Source organism: Ahaetulla prasina, chromosome 4 (assembly GCF_028640845.1).
Source record: "Ahaetulla prasina isolate Xishuangbanna chromosome 4, ASM2864084v1, whole genome shotgun sequence".
In the NCBI taxonomy this organism is placed as follows: Eukaryota; Metazoa; Chordata; class Lepidosauria; order Squamata; family Colubridae; genus Ahaetulla; species Ahaetulla prasina.
Genome location: NC_080542.1, coordinates 60,545,213 through 60,565,431, shown reverse-complemented (window position 1 = coordinate 60,565,431; position 20,219 = coordinate 60,545,213). Strand labels below are relative to the sequence as shown.

Genomic DNA, 20,219 nt, shown 5'->3' with positions numbered 1-20,219 from the left:
TATTATTGTTTTTCAGCAAATCAAGGTTATTTCTCCTGAGTGATTTATAGCATTTTTAGAACATCACTAAGCACTGCAGTTGCAATAATAATAATATGACCAACCATAACAATAATAAATTGATTATTTGGGCACAACAATGATGGGATGATTCTAAAACATACTATACATACTATTGCAAGTGGGATAATATCCTTATAGGATATTATTATTATTATACTATTACAAGTTAAATAATTTTAACAATGGTACTTCATTCTTTCCTTCTACATACTGTATATTTTTTACCTAAAAGGGTACTTTTTGGATTTCTTATACGACGCATCAGTTTTTCTATGAGGAAGCATTGAACTTCTGCCATGCAGAGCCATATGAGTTGCAGAAAAATCTGGGAAGTTCTAAAATGAATGCTTTTTACGAGATTGTTGGCCTGACCATACCTCCACAGGAATGCAAAGAAAGTTGTTGCTATCCAACTATTCCTGAATGTTAGATTCTCCATGCGTGCTTCATGTATTTAAGATGCAGACTTAAAACCCCTTGCATTATTTGGAAATTACAGACACAAATAGCTAATTCTGATTTTTGGTCATCTTTCCATCATTTCAACTTAACTCAAACTTTGCTGGCTGATCTGAATTTTCTTGATTTCATCAGCAATCCTCTGTCTCACCTAAGTTTCATGTTTCTATACAACACTGTTTTCTGATCCCCAAATTAGATAAATGTATTCTTGTCTACAGGTTTTCATTTTTGACTCTAGGTTTTAGTCTATGAAATAATTACTTATCTGCTTATTTTCTCTTTTGTGACCCAATCTGTATCAAGGGGGAATGCAACAAGTGGGAAGTGCTGTTTTGACTTCATTCTGGTCATGGTTGTGTGTTTGAAAAGGCCACTGAATTAGAGGAGAAATTTTAACCTTGTAGGCAGAGGGATCCTGGCAAAGAGGTTTGATGTTGTTGATTCCTGTCACCATACTTCAATATGCTGGCCAAGCTAAATAGCTGAGCATGCTCAGGCATGGGGAGATATCTGGGGGTAGCCACAATGTAGCAGATAACCCTTCCCTCATATCAAGCATCTCTTTTGAAGGTTTTGTACATATCTAGTCCTAAGAAAGCAAAAATAATTATCTTCAATCCTACTTTTTCAGTAGCATGTTAAAATTACACATGACAATCTCATGGGGACATTTCAGCATGTATCAGATAACAGTATGAGGTTTATAGTTTAAAATATTCACTGTAACTCCTGAATATGACTTCTGTATATGATATGACTTCTGTAACAGAATCATCAGTGCTTGGAATACTTTACCTGACTCTGGTCTCTTCCCATAATCCTAAAAGCTTTAACCAAAAACTTTCTACTATTGACCTCACCCCATTCCTAAGAGGACCATAAGGGGTGTGCATAAGCACACAAATGTGCCTACCGTTCCTGTCCTATTGTTTTTCTTTTCTTCTTCATATAACTCCAATCCCTAATATATCTGCCAGATGTGGTTATTCAAAATAATACTTGATATCTTCTATTTTTTAAAAAGTCCTAAATGTAACTGAAATTATCTGAATTTTTTTCTCTTTTCAGAACAAAGGTCTTTCCATAAGTGCCTGACATGTTAGAATACTAACACTTTCTGCAATTGATTGAAATTATAGTACATAACTCTTTTTCTTGACTGTAAATGGCAAGTAGCCTGCTTTTAATTAAAATGTTTCATACAAGCTTGTTTGCTGCTTGTAAGTTTGGAAAGATTAAAACAGATACTGTTAGAGGGGATATTATTTGTATGTTTCTTTATTCTAACACTCCTAGGGAGCATCATAACCATAAAATGACTACTACAATATTTGATTTAGTACTCTGGGTCTGTCAATGTCATAATAATATCTATAAATACATTGATTTTAAATTCCACATTTTTCAACATTGATTTCACTGTTATTTCTGACTTTAATAGCAAGTGATCAGTAGATGACATCTAAGTTGAAAAAATATTTCAGAAAAGGCAGTGTCAAGATATTTCCATGCTATTCCAAGAAAGTGTTGTTAATTTTCCCACAAAAGTCACCAAGAGGTGAGTTAACCTGAAAGTTGACTTCCTAATAAACAAACAAACAAACAAATCTATAATGTAATATTTAAAACAGAAGACAAAGATTTTCTCCACATCAGAAAACAATCTTTGGTAACTAAATTCCTTATTCTTAAAAAGCTTATAGCGCATTTTAAAATCATTCCAGTTTAGTCTTTTGTCATGTCTTCTTAAAATAAAATATCTATAGAACAAAATCTGAATTCTGTGTGGATATTGCTTAATTGCAATTTTAGGATTGATTTGCCAACTTCTTTTTTGGATACTGTTGCAACTTTTTAGCACTTTGCTTCAGTCTGTTTCTCCTATGCAACATGTGTTTTTACTCTTTCACAATGTACATCCTTAGTCAAAGGAAGAGCACTTTTTTTTCCCAATATTCTGCTTCTATCATATTTATCTCTTTTTTTCAAAATTATTTTTCAAATAATTTTCACATGACGGCATATCAAAACAAAATGTTTCAGTTTTATCTTCCAGTTGGTATATGTCCCTACCACAGAAACTAGGCTTCACAGTGCAAGTGGTAATCATTCTTTCCTCAAAGTTTGCTGCTGTTTCCAATTTCCTGATTAGGGAAGCTGATTTATTCCTAGAACTCCACCCGCTCAATCCTTTCCTTTAGTTGCCTTTGGTTTCTGTTAAAGTGCAGTATTACAGGCAAACTCTGCCTACAGCCTGGAGTTCGATCTTGATGGGGCTCAAGGTTGACTCCAGCCTTCTTTCCTTCCAAGGTTGGTAAAATTAGGACCCAAATTGTTGGGGGAAATATGCAAATGATTCTTTTACATTGTAAACCATCCAGAGAGGTCTGTAAAACATTGTGGCATAGTATATAAGTCTAAATGCTATTGCTATTCTAACAGACACTTGCAAGTTTATTAGTGAAGCTCTTCATGGAGTGCAGATAAGGAATAAGGAAATCATAGAACATAGAATCATTGAAACATAGGGCTGGAAGAGACCTTGGCGATCTTCTAATCCAACTACTTGCCCAAGGCAGAAGGATTGCATCCAGGAGAAATGGCAATCCAATCTTTTCTTGAAAACCTCCAGCAATGGAGCAGCCACAATCCCAGGGAACAAACTATGCCACTGATTCATTATTTTTAAAGTCAGGAAATTTCTTCTTGGTTTCAGATTGAATTGCTCTATGAGCTTTCACCCATTGCTTCTTGTCCTGCACTGAGATGCTTTGAAAAATAAGTCCAAGCTCCTCTTCTTTATGATAGCCGCTCAACTATTGGAAGAAATGATTATGTTATTCTTAAGCCTTCTCTTCATTAGGCTAGACATACCATGTTGCCTTAACCCTTCATCATATCATTTGGCCAGCACTCCCCTTATCATCTTTGTTGCTCTTCCCTGCACTCTTTCTAGCATCTCAGCATCCTTTTTGTATCATAGTGACCAGAATGGATGAAGCATTCCATGTGTGGCCTCACTAGTGTGATATAAATAGTTCTGTCACTTCTCATGATCTTGATGCTATTCCTCCACTGATGCAGCCCAGGATTGTATTAGCTTTTTTGGTAGCACACTGCTTGCTGATAATTAAGTGATTGGCCACTAGGACACCTAAATCCCTCTTAGGGTTACAACTGTTGAGCCAGTTGTAGCTGGATAGCTATTCTATAACTGTGCATTTGGTTTTTCACTGATTTGTACAGCATATGTTTTATAAAGTAGTCACATGATTAACTTATTCATACCTGGGAATCCTGATGATGTTCACATTATGTTGCAACAGAAACACGGATGACATTTTATGAAAAAATGTTCATCCTCACTACACCTTTCCAAACAACATGGAATATCATAAATCTTTTAACTTTTAAGCATGACATTTTCACAGAATCTTCTGTGTTCTTTGCAGTAAGAGGGGCAATGTTGCACATTTCCTCATTTATCTGCACCCATATTGAACTGTACAATATTCCAATTAAAAGGGTTTTTGTATTTCTCCAGTTTCATTACAACTAGGGAGAATAATTTCAAAAGAATGGGCTGCCTAAAATATGTGCAATTCCTGCTAAATAGACCTACATCTAATGCAGATTTCCACAAAATATTACTTTGTTAACAGATGCCACTTCTGTACCAATTCCAGACTCTTTGAATCAGTCTGGACTACTGATGATCACATGAGCAACTCTATACAATTTTCTCTGGCACACTTTTCAGAAGTGGTTTTCCATTGTTTCCTTTGAAGGGCTGAAAGTGAGCCATTGGTCCTAAGTCATCCAGCAAACTTCATGCCTAAGTCAGAACTAAAACTCAATTTCATCATTTCTAGAGCAAGACTTTTAGTCACTGAACCAATCTGATTATGTTTTTAGGTGTAAGAACTGAGTACAAAAAAATTAGGACATCTGGCTCTTAATCCCTTGTTCCTTTCCAGACATTTATAGAAATAAATGATAAGGAATGGAAACCCAGGTATGATTCTATATTACTGACACTTTTTTTATTCACAATGATTGTGGATCTGAGAATTGTAGTGAAATGCCACCAATTACATTTTAAAAACCTTGAACCACAGACTAAATTCTGAAGACTCAGAATCTGAGAAAAATGTGACAAAAAGTAATATTTTTGATCAAATAACTTTAGCACAAATGTTCTATGGTACGTGTTTATTATATTTACAGACAACATTTTTAAATTAAATAAAGTATGTTTCTTTTGGATCTCACAATAAGTTATCAAGTTGATTGAGCTGAGGTATAGTTTGTCATAGAAAGATATAATGGTCAAGAAATCAGTAAATATGAATTTTCTAAAAGAATTTTTCTGGCCAATGTATCACACTAGTTCTAAGAAAAAATTACCAAAACTACAATATGGGAGTGGGAAGGAATATGACTTCCTAAACTTTAACATACTGTTCAATTAGAATAATAAGATTAGATAGTGAAAAGAAAAAATGATGACAAAATGATTATTTTACCAGTTCAGTATTTTAAATTCAAATTTTCGCTTTGGAATAAATTTTCTTTTTGAAAGAACCATTTATTGGTTACATCTAACATATTTTGAAATGTTTTAGCTTATTAAAATGAACATATCTAGAAATATCTAGTAATTTCTCAGTTAGAAAATTTTTTAAAATAGTAATTAGGAAGGATTATGGAAATGATCCCTTTTTGGATCTATTTAGATGCAGATCGATGGCTCATTGGATCTCTTACCTTTATTAGACAGGATCTAAGTGTTTATATCAAAAGGGCATGTTTCAGCATTTAATAGACACCTGTAATGTTGGGCAGGAGTAATGATTGATAAAGAAGAGAAAGTGTGTTAGGCCGTGGTATGATAGGGGCACCTGTAATGTAAATGAACTTATGGGGGAAGGGATGGGGAAGGGATGCTGCCTAGGAAACAATCGGACAAGAGAGGCAGGGCAGTCAGAGAAAGAAACTTAGGAAAGACCTGCTCTAATGCATCAAGATGTTAAAAGTGGTGGCAGGAAGTTTGTACTTTCAGATTTGCAAGATTAGTGTCAGCTCTCGCAGGTAAACCAGACAGGAAATAAGACTGGATGAGTTAGTTCAACTTTATTGTGCGGGTATATTAACAGAAACATGCAAATCTGAAAGTACAAACTTCCTGTCACCATTTTTAACTGCTTGATCCATTAGGAGGAGTCCTTCTTTCTCTGACCATATGGCACTGGTCTCTCTTGTCTGATTGGTTCCTAGGCAGCAACTCTTCCCTTTGTTCCTCAAGGTCATCCACACATTTTATTACAGCACCTCACTAAATTCTTCTGCTACATAATAGCTGAATTACTATGAGACTACACAAAGGATATGGGAGAAGGGAAAAGAAATGTGATTCCTGTTGATCTACTGTTGATCAGATTTGGCTAATAAAATGTAGAGAGAACAAATTTAAACTGGCCAAGAGGGAAAATGAAATTTACCTTTGTTGAAGTTACTTTAGAACTGGCATGTTAGCAAAATAAAGAATACAGGAGAATTGTTATAGATAAGCAGGAGTGGTTGATTAACTGCAAGACAGTGTTTTCTAGCTTCCTTTAGTATCTAGCAAGGCATCTATCTTGAATTGTGATTAATATGTAAATATTACCAAACTGTAATTAGCATATTGGTTTCTTAAAATGCTCAAGGTTGATTGGCAATGCTGGTAAAATATGGTCTAACCAAAAGAGCCTATTCTCTTCAAAATATACTTTTAACAATAAAACAATTCCATGTATAAATCCTAAAATGTGAATCAGACATTAATTACTCTGGACTGTTTTTTTAAAAAACCAAAACCAAAAGAAGCAGAGCAAAGCAACACAAACAAAAACAAAAACAAACAAGCCGGCAGTCCATCTCTGATATAATATATCAGCAATGAGAGTTAGGAGTTCTGTATGGAAGATGCTGTCTCCTTTGCTCTGTCTTAACTTCCTTTTTTTAGTCCATCCCACTCCACCCTTCCCCACCCTTTCACTCGCCCATCTGCCCCCACACTTTTCTGTCTCTTTCCTGATTTGGCTGCTTAGGGACAGTCAGGTAATGGAGAAGAAATTGAAAGGGAAAATACAGGGAAAATGTAAATGAAAAGAAGTTATTATAACTGTTATAATGAAGTGCCTTTCATTTAAATATAAGAATGTAACGCTGAAATGAACTTGTGATCCTGAAATGCATTTTTAATGAGTTTCCTTTTTATTTTGCTGCTTCAGTGGCATATTTTAAAGACCCTTTGAAAAAAGCCACATTAAAAAAACCCACCAAATGCCACAACATGCAAAATTGGATATTGGTTTATTCCAAAACTGCTGATCAGGAAGAGTGGCTCTTCAACACAAAATGTTGCAGTCACTTTATTTAAATGAGTTTGAATTTGCATTGTGATGTGCCATTCTGATTTAGAAAAAAAATTAGATTTTCAGATCAAATTGACCCAGCCAGTGAAGCATTAAGGAACTGGCAGGTTTAGTTTGAAAGGCTCATGTTATATCAAACCTGCAGCTGGTGGAAGTCACAGAGCGCCAGTTGGAAAACAACTTTCTCACTGAAATCATCCTCCTATTACCTTGTAAGAGTTTTGTTCTCACGTATTTTTCCCTCTCATTCTCCCTGTAGGCGAACGCCCCTTCCAGTGTAATCAGTGTGGGGCATCCTTTACTCAAAAGGGCAACCTTCTCCGCCACATAAAGTTACACTCCGGCGAAAAGCCCTTCAAGTGCCACTTGTGTAACTATGCTTGCCGTCGTAGAGATGCTCTTACGGGCCATCTGAGGACCCATTCCGGTAGGTTCCATGGTAGAAAATTCTAGAAAGGTTTTGCTTGCTATTTGGCCAAACCAAATTATATCTACAAAATGATTTGAGATTAATGCTAATTTAGTTCAGGTTTCTTCTAACCTCAGCTGAAACCAAGGGCCTACTAGACATTTGATTAGTTGCATTTCAGTTAAATTTTCTGATAGGCTTGCACAGAACAGAACAGAATAACAGACTTGGAAAAGCGTATTTCCTATCAGTTTGTATGCAGCCCAGCAGCCCATATACTTTTTTCTCATGATCTTTTGCCTGTCTGTGACTTGTCAAGCATATAAGCAAACTATATATTTGATTCAGAACTATTTATTATTTTTAATAAATGCTTGACCATGTATTAGCACTGTAAAACTAATGAATCATAAATTTGAAAACTTATTACATAAGGCCAACAGTTCCATAGATGAGCCCAACTTATAAGGTATAGGTTGTTCCATATATATATATATATATATATATATATATATATATATATATATATATATATATATATATATATATATATATATATATATATATGGAAAGCATATATATATGAAAACAACGAGCCTGCAGAAGTTGTGGATGCTCCAACACTAAAGGTTTTTAAAACAAAATTAGACAGCCATTAGTCTGACATGGTATAGGGTCTCCTGCATAAGTAAGGGGTTGGACTAGAAGACCTCCAAAGTCCCTTCCAACTCTGGTATGCTGTTATTCAGTTATGGGAACATGGGTTTATTTGATAACTTTAAAAAAACCATCCTAGATAAATCTGTTTTATAAAGATAGAAGCAATATTGGACAAAATTAGCAGCTAAAATTTATTCACTATTAGATATAAGCAGTTAATATTACCTGCATAGAATGCAACTTTGAGACTTGTCATTTAAATAGTTTTCAACTCAAAATTTCTTGTTTATAGCTTTTCTTGTAGAAAAGATGCAAAATAACTTTTTTAAATGATTTTAAAAATCAGGCAGGTTTGATTCATTATTAAATTTATTTGTATTAAATTCAATCCTTCAAACCAGAGTTGACCAAATTCTAATTTGACAATTTTTTCCTCTTATTAGTGGCACTTTTTCCCCAAATATTTTGAGTCGATAGGCCTGTTTTCATTACAACATGACCGAATTACATACCCCAAAAATTGCAGTAAAAATTATCCTTTGCATTCTTCAGGATGGCTGTTGACTCTGGCTGTTTGTACATATTTGATTCACATTATCTGGACTATATTATCCCAGATCTCTTTGAGTTTCTACAATAAATTCCATTTCCCCCTGCAGTTGGCAAACCTCATAAATGTGGATATTGTGGTCGGAGTTATAAGCAGCGAAGCTCTTTGGAAGAACATAAGGAGCGCTGCCACAACTATTTACAAACCATGAATCTTTCAGGTGGCCTCTATCCGGGTAAGAATACAAAGCAAAAGGCAAGATTAGCTTCATAATAAGATAAAATTATAAGGCTCAACTCTATGAGTAGTCCAGTGCTCTCTTGGAGCACTAATGTTTTTAGGCGCTGCAGAAAGCATTGATAAGTTCAGGGTGGAAGGGATTGACCGAATTCCAAAGGCAAAGAGATTGAATGTGAGAAATACCTATTGCCTCTTGTCTGGTTACTATTTCTCAGTTGAAGTTGAGCAAGTGATTCCCTCCTGTTTTCTTTGCCTTATCTTTGAATGGCTACTTTTCTGCTGCCTATTTTCTTTCCTTTGCTTACTTTCAAACAGCTACACCTTTTCATAGAATTTTATAGGTGATTTTACTGCCAAAGCAACAAGAAGCTATTTCATCTCTCTGTCTGCAGGTTCAATAGCGTGGTCATCTATCTTCCCTGCCTTTCTCAATCAGCATTTCTCCTTTTCCCCCCACTCGTTGCAGTACTGAATACTTCCCTAACTCTTTCAATATCAGAGGCATGAAGTGAAATATGAAGTAGGAATATCTGGGAAACTTTCAAACATGAGATACAATTCTTTTATCTTCCAAGAAAAAAAAAGTTCTTTGAGATGGAAATTATTTTAGAAGAAACATTCTTTCTCCTGTTCCTGTTTCAGCACTTGTTAATCAACCATTTCAGTGATTGTATATTATAAGGTACAAACACACACGCATACACAAATGAATGCAGCCATTCATTTGAAAGGAAGGGGACAATTCATGCTTATTCCATCTTTGCTGAATGCACAGTAAAATATGGACATGCATTAATGTGCATAGAGAAACAGATGAAAACTTTTCTTAAACTTTAGGTAATTGTAGGTTATGAGCACTTCAGTTGCATTCTAATTGAATATTGGAGTGTATTAGATATGAATGATATACAAGTCTTCTTATACACTTTTTTAAAAAGCACACATTCATTTTATATTGGGACAGTTTACTTTAGATTACTGGAAACACAGTACCGAGCATTGCCATCAATGCTAGGTACTGGAAATTTTTAAGAAAATGTTGGATAGCCATTTGTCTGAAATGGCGTAGGGTTTCCTGCCTAGGCAGAGGGTTGGACTAGAAGACCTCCAAGGTCCCTTCCAACTCTGTTATTATGTTATGTTATCAAGCACTATGTGATAAGTAAGGTTCTTTCTCAACTGTGTTGAGTCCCTGTAACAAGACTACATAAAGCATTTTTGATATACCTATTACTGTGTATGATGAAAAAGAATTAAAATTGTTTCGATTCTGTCAATGCATTTTAACGATTTGCTTGCTCATAATTATATTTCTGCTAGCAAATTATATGATTCATGGCAGACTACAATAAAAATTATCAAATCTCAAAAAAAAAACCAAATAAATAAAGAAGTAAATAGCAATTCACAAAGCAGAAGTAACTCAATGAAAATAATATAATTCCCAACTGCATCAACTACTTCAGTTATCAGCACCATAAATATGAGTAGTGTTCAGAGTCCTGTAGTTTTCACTTTGTAACAATACCAAAGCCTGTGCTAACTTAGCTTTCAAGTAGGCTGATCCATCATGTGGGAGGCACTAGGACCCCTTCAGTCTAGAAATAGATGATCAGCTCAGTTGGGATATATAATAGCACAGGATATGATGGTTATATCAGGTGAAAGTCCTGAAAATATTTCTGCAGATTATCACATCACTAGGTTATATTGCTTTAGGTCTTATATGCAGATGCCACATTTAATGTTTTTTGGACAATAGCAACAGCACTTATATACTGCTTCATAGTGCTTTAGAGCCCTCTCTAGGCAGTCCAGAGAGTCAACATACTGCCTCCAACAATCTCATTTTACCAATTTTAGAAGGATGGAAGTCTGAGTCAACCTGGAACCATTCAGAATCGAATTCTTGCAGTGAGCAGTGAGTTAGCCTGTAGTACTGCATTCTAACCACTGCACCACCAAGGCTCTCTGCTTTTCAGATAATCTAAAGTTAATGTCTATCAAAGTAATGCTGGAAAGCAGCTAGGATGCTCCTGACAGTTGATGTTGTGAGACCTTTCCGTTTTTGCTAAGTGGGGAATTTTTAAATACAGAAAATTGATTTTCACAAAGGGTTACTTTTGTTTCTAGATTGTGAGCATAGTGAGCATCTATGAGACTGTGTGCTAAATTTTTATTTCAAAAACAATATATATATATATATATATATATATATATATATATATATTTGTTTTCTGAGGTTTTCGCAGGTGTTTGTATGTAGGTCTTTGGTTATTCGGGTTTTCTCCCACGTAAAATTAGAAGTGTCTTGGCGACGTTTCGACGAAGTCTCATTCGTCATCTTCAGGCTTCAGCTTCGTGCTTCTGGGAGCAATGTGTGATTCTTCCTTTTTAACTGCTTGTGGGGATTTGAACTGATTGGGTGACACCCGCTACGAAGATGTAGCACGACCACGAACACGAAGCCAAATAGCAGCAGTGCAGCTCACCAGCTCAAAGCCCCCTGCAACTCAGACTAATCTGAGCACAACCAAGCCCCCACCCAAACAGGACACACCCCCAGCCAATCAGAGCACAAAAACCCCCCCATCCAACCAGAGCACAGCCAAGCTCCCACCCAATCAGTTCAAACCCCCACTAGCAGTTAAAAAGGAAGAAACAGCTGCAATCACACATTGCTCCCAGAAGCACGAAGCTGAAGCCTGAAGATGAGGAATGAGACTTCGTCGAAACATCACCAAGACACTTCTAATTTTACGCGGGAGAAAACCCGAATAACCAAAGACATATATATATATATATATATATATATATATATATATATATATATATATATATATATATATATATATATATATATATATATATATAATTTTCGTAGGTTTTCATGGGTATAGGTATGTAGGTCTTGCATATTTGGATCTTTTCCCATGTAAGGTTGAGGGTATCTTGGCAACTCATCATCTTCAGGCTGGTGCTTTCGGCTTCGTGCTTGTGTGAGAAAAGCATGGTCGGAGCTGCCGTCTCTCTGTAAATACTGGTGGGGAGATGGGGCATGTTGCTGTGAGCGGGTTGGTTGGCTGTGTGGTTGCATCTTGATTGGTAGATGGAGTGGTGTTTGCAGATTGGTCGGCTGTTTCGTAGCATCCTGTGTGGGTGTGGTCCTAGTCTTTTGTGTTGTAATGACCTGGTTAATGGGCTGTGTGGAAACATCCTGAGTTCTGGGAATGTGACCTTCACTAGGGTCACATCGTCGCCAAGATACTCTCAATCTTACACGGGAAAAGACCCGAATATGTCAAGACCTACATATTTATATATGGAGTGTATTGTGTGTATTGTGACCAATCAAAATAATCCCAAATATGCAGGTTTTTGAACTCACCATATCTATTAACTGGTCAAGATGACTCATAAATCAGAGTATCACAACAGAAAAAAAACCAGACAAAATTAGGCTACATTTTTCACACAAATTTGTACTTCTAATTCAGTATAGATGATTGGAAATACTTTGTAGAGATCCAATAATGCAGTAATTGCACAAAAAGTTTGAAAATAATTTGGAATCAGTTGACGTAAGTCACACCTTTAAAAAGCTCAGTGGAATGAACAGTGATTCAGGACAATCCTTTAATAGATAGCTAGTGATTTATAACCAAGTAGAAAATAGAAAATATTAGGATTTGGGATGATGCAAAGCCATTATTTTGCACAAGAACAATCAATTTCAACACAGAACAGGAAATATGAATGGTAGAGTAGGAGTAGTATGTGAATACCACCAGGTAACCATAATAAGAATAATGGATTGTGTAAACTGCAGTAAGTATCTCCTTTGCAAATATACAAAACAAATGGTTTGTATTAAAGAAACAAAAAAATGAACTTCTGTTTTTCTTCTGTCTATGGACAGAGCTTTTTAACTGCTTTACAGCTTTACAACTTGAAGGATCAGAAACTGTTATGGGAGTGAAAGGGGGAAGTAGAAAATTATTAAAAAGATCATTGCTTCTTTTAATTTATATTAGATCTTCTGATTGATCTTCACTTCAAACTCAAACCTGGAGTTTCACAAGCCACCTCTAGCATACTCTAGCGAAAAAACAAGGAAGCTTAGAATAACATCTCTAGAGTTATTCTACAACTTCCTCATTTCTTAGGAACATAGCTAGAGAAAAATAAATATTTTTCATAGCAAAGTGAGGTGGTCTTCCTTAATGAGGCTCTGCACTAGAATTCAATGAAATATTTTTCTCTATTTCTCCAGGAAACATGCACACTAAGACCTCTTGGTTAAAGAGAAAACATCCTATTTCGCTTGATTATTAGGTAGGACTTGTTACTCCTTCCTGGAGCCCAAGAGAGAAGAAAGAGGGAGTTATCACATTTCCTTCCTCCATACTTTTGCTCTATGCATGTCTTTTATATGATGTTTTTTAATAGCAGCTGTGCCCACTCACAAAGTCACTGGTTACCACTGTCACAAACTATGCTGCACTTTTGTTACTTTGATTTGTTTTTCAGAGAAGGGCTTTGTTTTAAAAGGTAGATGGGACAAAGAAATGGATGAAACCAGAAGGAAAAAGTAAATCTAAGCTGAACTGTATCTTAATTCAAATTAAAGTAGGAATTATTCATATAATTATGTCCATATATTTAATACATTTCATATTCTTTTGCATTAAACATGACAATGGGTAGTTGGATTTTGCATCTATCTCTGTATTAGAGGATTTAGTTATCTGATACACCAAACTACCTTTCTTTTTGTTGCTGCTTCAGCTTTAAAACCTGATTGCCAGCAGAGTTTCAGAAAAACTTGGAAATAAGTGTTCCTTAAAACATCTGGTGTCCTTTAACACTTTTTTTCCAGTCATGAAAGAGGAAACCAGCCAAAGTGAAATGGCTGAAGACCTGTGTAAGATGGGATCAGAGCGCTCCCTTATGCTGGACAGACTAGCAAGTAACGTCGCCAAACGTAAGAGTTCTCTGCCTCAGAAATTTGTTGGTAAGAACTAAATGTTGCTCCCTCTTTTTCCTGGTTGGATTCTTTAGTTTTAATTGTATTGCTGTAAAACAATAGAAAGAGCAAAACAATTAACCAAAAATGTGGATTCCAAGCTTTTCTTAGTAGTGGTCAAGTAAAAAATTTGCAAAGATTTTGGATCAGATTGAAAGTGTCCAGAAAGTGTTTTGCCCCTGCAACTGATTTGGCCTGTGAGGGAAGTAGATAGCATGAACATAAAAATAGCTTGTTTATTTATTTGTTTGTTTGTTTGTTTGTTTATCTGCTTATTTATTTATTAAATTTATATGCCACCCATCTTGTATCCAACAACTCTGAGTGACTTAGAACATAAAAAAGCAAAAAAAAAAATTAACAATCTTAGAGACAAAGATGGCAAAGAAGTGTGCAGGACACATGGGAGGGAGGCAGTATTGAACTTGATTAACCAACCACCTCCAGTATGAAGCTTCGCACATAGGGAAAAATATGTAAGATGGAAAAATGATATCTGTACTTGGGAATCTCTGGAGTGCAAAAACTCTGCACTTTGTCGTCCTTAGCAATTGACCTAATCTGACATGGAATCAATTATTTACCAAAATTGAATCTTATGTCTTTTCAAATAGAACAACTACCCACCATTCCTGCCTTGGCAACTGGTATTGACTGAAGTTAATTCAGCACCTTGAAGAGTCATGGATTCAGCATTCCTAAAATTGTACTTCTGAGAAATTTGAAGTATTCTGTCTCTCTGAGAATACTAGAGTAATTGAATGAGTAGTAAGGCCTTCTGACTTGGGCAAAGACATTTTTTCTGATTTGATAGTTTTCTCCTATGTCTCTTATAATCTCCCCCTTTTTTAATGGAAGTCCAGCATGGGCTTTAGTTTAAAGTAACTCTACTGGTCCAGTGCTTATTCTGATTGATTCAACATTATCTAATCTCAACTAAAAGGAGAAAATTAATTAATAGCAACATATGGTATTGAGAAAATTTAGCTTTTGAATGAAGTCTACTGATTATATCTAAAGTTTACCGACATAAATGTCTTAAGTTTTATAATGTTGCATAGAAATGGAATGAACAATACCTATAGTGTTTAGTACACAAGGTAATCGTGTATATGCAGAATTTTTACTAACGTTTGAAAATTATTCACCCAGTTAACTATACCTAGCTTCTGAGGTGGGTTTCAACAAATTCTGACCAGTTCTGGAGAACCAGTAGCAGAAATTTTGAGTAGTTCAGAGAACCGGTAGTAAAAATTCTGACTGGTCCCGCCCCCATCTATTCTCTGCCTCCCAAGTCCTAGCTGATTAGGAGGAAATGGAGACTTTACAGTATCCTTCCCCTAGAGTGAGGTGGGAATGGAGATTTTACAGTATCCTTCCCCTGCCATGCCCACCAAGCCACACCCACCAAGCCATGCCACACCCACCAAGCCATGTCACATCCACCAAGCCACACCCACAGAAGAGTAGTAAAAAAATTTGAAACCCACCACTGTCTAGCTTCTTATCAGTGCTTCTGAAACAGCATGAAAACTATACAAAATTTATCACTATAATGTTAACTTAATCCCACTTCAATAGTAATTCAGATATACAACAAAAATGATCTCATAAAACTCTTAGTCTTGCAGAGCATAATTGCAGGCTACAGGAATAACAGCATTACTAATTTTTGAAGAGAATGATATTTCCAGAAGCATTGGCTTGGCATTCAGGAGATGTGACAATAGTGTTCTCTATTTTTGCCCAGAAACTTTTGTAATAAAGGCAGCCTCATCAGATGATCTTACATTGTAGATAAAAAAAACACTTACATACTTTCTTAAATTCAGAAACATTATCTAAATAAAGTGCCATACATTTTTCCAGAATATAACATCTATTAATATGGAACAAACAAGGATGTTTAATAACTGAGAAGAACACTTTTGGTTATGGATTAGCCCTGGCATGGGACTAGAGGAAGATGCAATTTTCATGCTCTCACTTCCTTATTGTCATAATAAGAAATCTTGCCAGCTATGAAGACTTAGAAGAATAGTGTTTCCTGTCAGTTATTTACAGTGTGGTGTAAGAAGATAACAATAATGACAGCAAGAATTTAAGAAAGACTTAGATGTAGGCCCTAAAAAGATGATGGTTTTATCAAAATAAAATAAAATTACTCAGATATTTGGTAACCACAATTCTGCTTTGGCCACAAAAAAGAATCTCTTTTCCCAGTGGATGATAATTCTGACAGCTCACAGGTATGGTGCAGTGTGTGAAGGCCCACACTCCAAAAGATCAGGTTTTGTCTCCTAATAAGAAGAATTTAAAAAATTCAAAGGCACCTACATTATTCAGGGAGGAAGGGAGGGAGGAAGGAAGGAAGGCTTCAAATGGTGACTTATAATAATCAAACAAAATAATACTCATAAACATGTCAGAAAATTGGCAAATTCAATTGAATTTCAAACAGAGATTCTGCTAAAATATATTAGAAATATTTCATTATAGAATCTTTGCCTTTGTGCACATCTTCTCAATTTACTATCTTTGTGTGCGGATTATTCATATTTTCCCAGTGTAATTATCAGCTCTTATTGATCAGGCCTGATGTTTTGAAAAATATTTCAAAACCAAGCCTAACTCTGATATACTTTGGATTGCAGGTGAGAAGTGTATATCTGATATTCCCTATGATGCAACCACCAATTATGAAAAGGAGAATGATATGATGCAAACCCATGTCATTGACCAAGCTATTAATAATGCCATCAATTATCTAGGGGCAGAATCTTTGCGCCCTTTGGTGCAGACACCCCCTGGTGGCTCAGAAGGAGTGTCTGTCATCAGTCCAATGTATCAGCTTCACAAACCCCTTGGAGACAACCATGCTCGAGCCAATCATGCAGCTCAGGACAGTGCAGTGGAAAATTTACTGCTACTTTCTAAAGCCAAGTCCATCTCTTCAGAAAGGGACCCTTCACCCAGCAACAGCGGCCAAGACTCCACCGATACCGAGAGCAATAATGAAGAACGTAGTGGTTTAATATACCTAACCAACCACATAGTGCCTCATGCACGGAATGGCCTCTCCATAAAAGAAGAACATAGGCAGTATGATGTCCTAAGAGGAAGCAATGACAGCTCCCAAGATGTTTTCAAAGTAATCAATGGCAATGGGGAGCAAGTAAAAGTCTACAGATGTGAACACTGTAGAATTCTTTTTCTAGACCATGTAATGTATACCATCCACATGGGTTGTCATGGGTTCCGCAATCCTTTTGAGTGTAATATGTGTGGCTATCACAGCCAGGATAGGTATGAGTTTTCTTCCCACATAACTCGAGGGGAACACCGCTTCCACATGAATTAAAACTTTTGCAGTATTTAGTATTTGGAGATACATGAACAGCAGCCATAAAGAAAAAGAAAAAACACAATGACCAGGATAGTAGTCAATAAAAATACATATCAGAAAGCTGGGCTGCCAGAAATGTGCTCTTCTTGTAGCATGCATACATGAGACAAATTTATATTGATAATAGTGGTTTTTTGCAAATGTAGGTAACCAAAAATGTTAGTGTAGTAAACAGAATTTTTTAGTTAAGTGAAAGAACCTTTTTCTTGCTAGCAAGTGCACTCCCACCGCCCCACCTCCCATTTAAGGCTGTTAATTGTGCACACTCATCTCTGACTGAAATGTAGAAAGATAAAATTAGCACATTTTTATGCAGATGTTTTGAAAATACACTTTTTACACCATAAATTTTTTGTAATAATTTGGTGGTTCCTTAAATCAACAATCTAGACTTAGAACAGGTTAAAACCACTCGTTTTTCCACCTACTCTTTGTCTCAACAGAAACATTTTTTTCTAACCAATAAGATTTAAATGCTCCGATCCCACGATTTAGTTAATAGGAGTATGGCCAGAGGAATTTAAAGTTGTGTTGCTCTGAAAATAGAGCACCAAGACTATTGTGTTAATTGTAGATATCATTTTCATGAGTTATTCAAAGAAAAATCTACCTGCACCAATTAATTTGTGAAGGCATGAAGTGCTTTGCCCAAATGCAGATCTTTTAAGTAAAAATATCTTCAGGGACCAATGATTCAGTTTTAGTACAACTACAAACTAATCTTAAACTGATTCAGTGTAAATCAATTGCAAAGTCTAACTGGTGAAATATAAAAGAAAGCCTATTGTATAATTTGAAACAATTACATATATGCTGTATTTTTATCTGTTCTTGCCTTATGGCAGTGCAGTATTCTGTTTCTCATGCAATTGAGTTTATAAAACAACTTGGAACCCTGAGAAGGGACATAACAGTGCTGTTAAACAATGTTTTTTTCTTCTTCTTAAACACACATCATCATCACTTGTGCAACTTTTAGGCATAGAAGAAGGGAGGACATTAGGGCCATTGTGTGAAATTTCATGTTCACTTAGTTAAATATTGATGCTGGTAGCTTTTAGTCTTATTAGTTGAGGATCAATATTGATAAATAACATATAACAAATTATACATATTCAGTGTAGCTTGGTTTCATTTGATTCAGTTGCATAAGGCTGTTCATAAATATCTAATTTTTTTATGTAAAACATGCCCAATTAGGATAACATCTTTTTTATAGATCAATTTGGCACCTTATTGATAAATGACCCATCTTATTATAAAACTGATGATAGTCTCTACCAATACACTTTTTTGTTGTTTTGTGTTTTAATGCTTCATCTATTAGAAAATAGGAAAAGCTACAATGTTGAGATTATTTGAAGAAGATATTCTTTTGAAAAACTCAGTACAGAGGTACCTTGATACTCATCCTTAATTGGTTCCAGGAGGTGCAACGAGTATTAAAAAGATGAGGATCAAACAAATTATGTAACTTACCATGACCTTCTTTTTTGGCTGGGAAGGACTTTTTATCTGTTCCTTTTTTTCCACATCAGTGACCTTCCCAGCGTGGATGACTTCCTTTCTGCCCTCTGCAGCTGTCTCCCACTTCCTTTTGCAGCAATTTTCCCGACTTTATGTTTTCTTTCTGCTGCTATCCCCCAGTTTGCAGTGTGATGATCACCAAACAAATGATGAGTACCAAAACAACATTTTCCCATCAAAATGTGTTGAGTACCAAATTCAATGAATTTTGAAGCAGTCAAGTATCAAGGTACCACTGCACTGTTAGTTAAATCCTACCTGCAAACCCCATACTTTGTTCAGTTTGCACTTAGAGTGCATTTTTCTTTTTATAATAGTTTTGTCTCTGTTCTTCAACTTGAAGAATTTTGTATGGATCAATTTAATAACAGTGAAATATTGTTCATATGTTATATAAAGTTTGTCATGGGGTATATGTTGAATAGGGAGTCACAACCACTTCAGGTACACTTTGATGCACTTCCGTGACATATTTTACCAAACATTTGTTATACTCTACACATTTTTAGTGAACATTTTAACTATTGCCCCTTCTAATTGGTCTCTTCTATATTTGGCTTTTAAATTTGTAATTTCTACAAGTGGCTTTTCATTGCTGAGCCTTCATTTCGATTCATCATTTTTCATAAGCACAAGCTGCCCATTACATTGCACATACTGATTTTTCCCAAATGCATAGACTGATCTATGTTCACATTCCTTGGAATTTGAGGCTTGGCTCTATTCACTGAACAAAATGGTCAACTTGTAGGTGAACATCAGTGTGATGATTAGGTAATCTTAAATATTATCTTCTCTAGTCCACAAGACATAAGTACATTTAAAATTAATTTACTTTGCCTTTGAATAGGCGTCAACTATTGTATGATCAGAGTTTATGGTGTTTCTTGTTCTAGTTTTTTCTTTTTAATATTGGAAGCAAATATACTTTAGGGAGGGATAATATTAGTGATCTACACTGTACTGACAAGGCCCATTGTTGGAATTGTCATATTTGCCACACTGCTGTTCAAAATAAGTCTTGTTTTGTTTGAAAATAAATGACCCGGCTTTTATTTTTATGTATAGTTTGATAAATTGATACTAATTTCTTTTGATAGAATGCCTCACTTCTGTAAATAGCAACTGATTAATGCTTTTGAGAGTTTACACTTCAGCTTTATTTTGGCACTTACTTTTAAATTTGTATTACACACATTTTTGCTGTGGTTTTATACTGTACTCCTAATAACTTTTTTTGACCAATGTATTTAAAACACAATGAAGTGAATTTCATAAAAACTGTAACCTTTTGTCTGAAGGCAAAGATTAATCATTTTGCAATACAGAACATTTCTTCTAAGGAATACAAAGTATAGCACGATGAACAGTTTTCAGATTCTGGCTGTGTGTATACATGTAACTGTGTTGAGGGAGGGAAGAAAGGGGAAATTACAAACAAAAGGTAGCAATTTGTA

The 20,219-nt window shown here is 35.4% G+C and overlaps 1 protein-coding gene across 16 annotated transcripts in view; it reads left to right on the top strand.

The window, feature by feature from the left end:
- Nucleotides 1–20,168, top strand: part of IKZF1 (IKAROS family zinc finger 1) — a 96,106-nt gene extending 75,938 nt beyond the window's left edge. For 5 of the 16 annotated variants that reach the window (XM_058181674.1, XM_058181679.1, XM_058181677.1 and 2 more), the window contains 4 exons: nt 7,204–7,371; nt 8,673–8,798; nt 13,683–13,817; nt 16,484–20,167. In XM_058181674.1, the coding sequence (XP_058037657.1) occupies nt 7,204–7,371; nt 8,673–8,798; nt 13,683–13,817; nt 16,484–17,190 (1,136 nt within the window). In that variant the 3' untranslated portion in view covers nt 17,191–20,167. Of the gene's footprint in view, nt 1–1,966; nt 2,084–7,203; nt 7,372–8,672; nt 8,799–13,076; nt 13,139–13,682; nt 13,818–16,483 lie in introns of those variants that run through there. The other 11 variants (XM_058181685.1, XM_058181686.1, XM_058181682.1 and 8 more) reach the window with 8 other exon arrangements.
- Nucleotides 20,169–20,219: the final 51 nt, after the last annotated feature.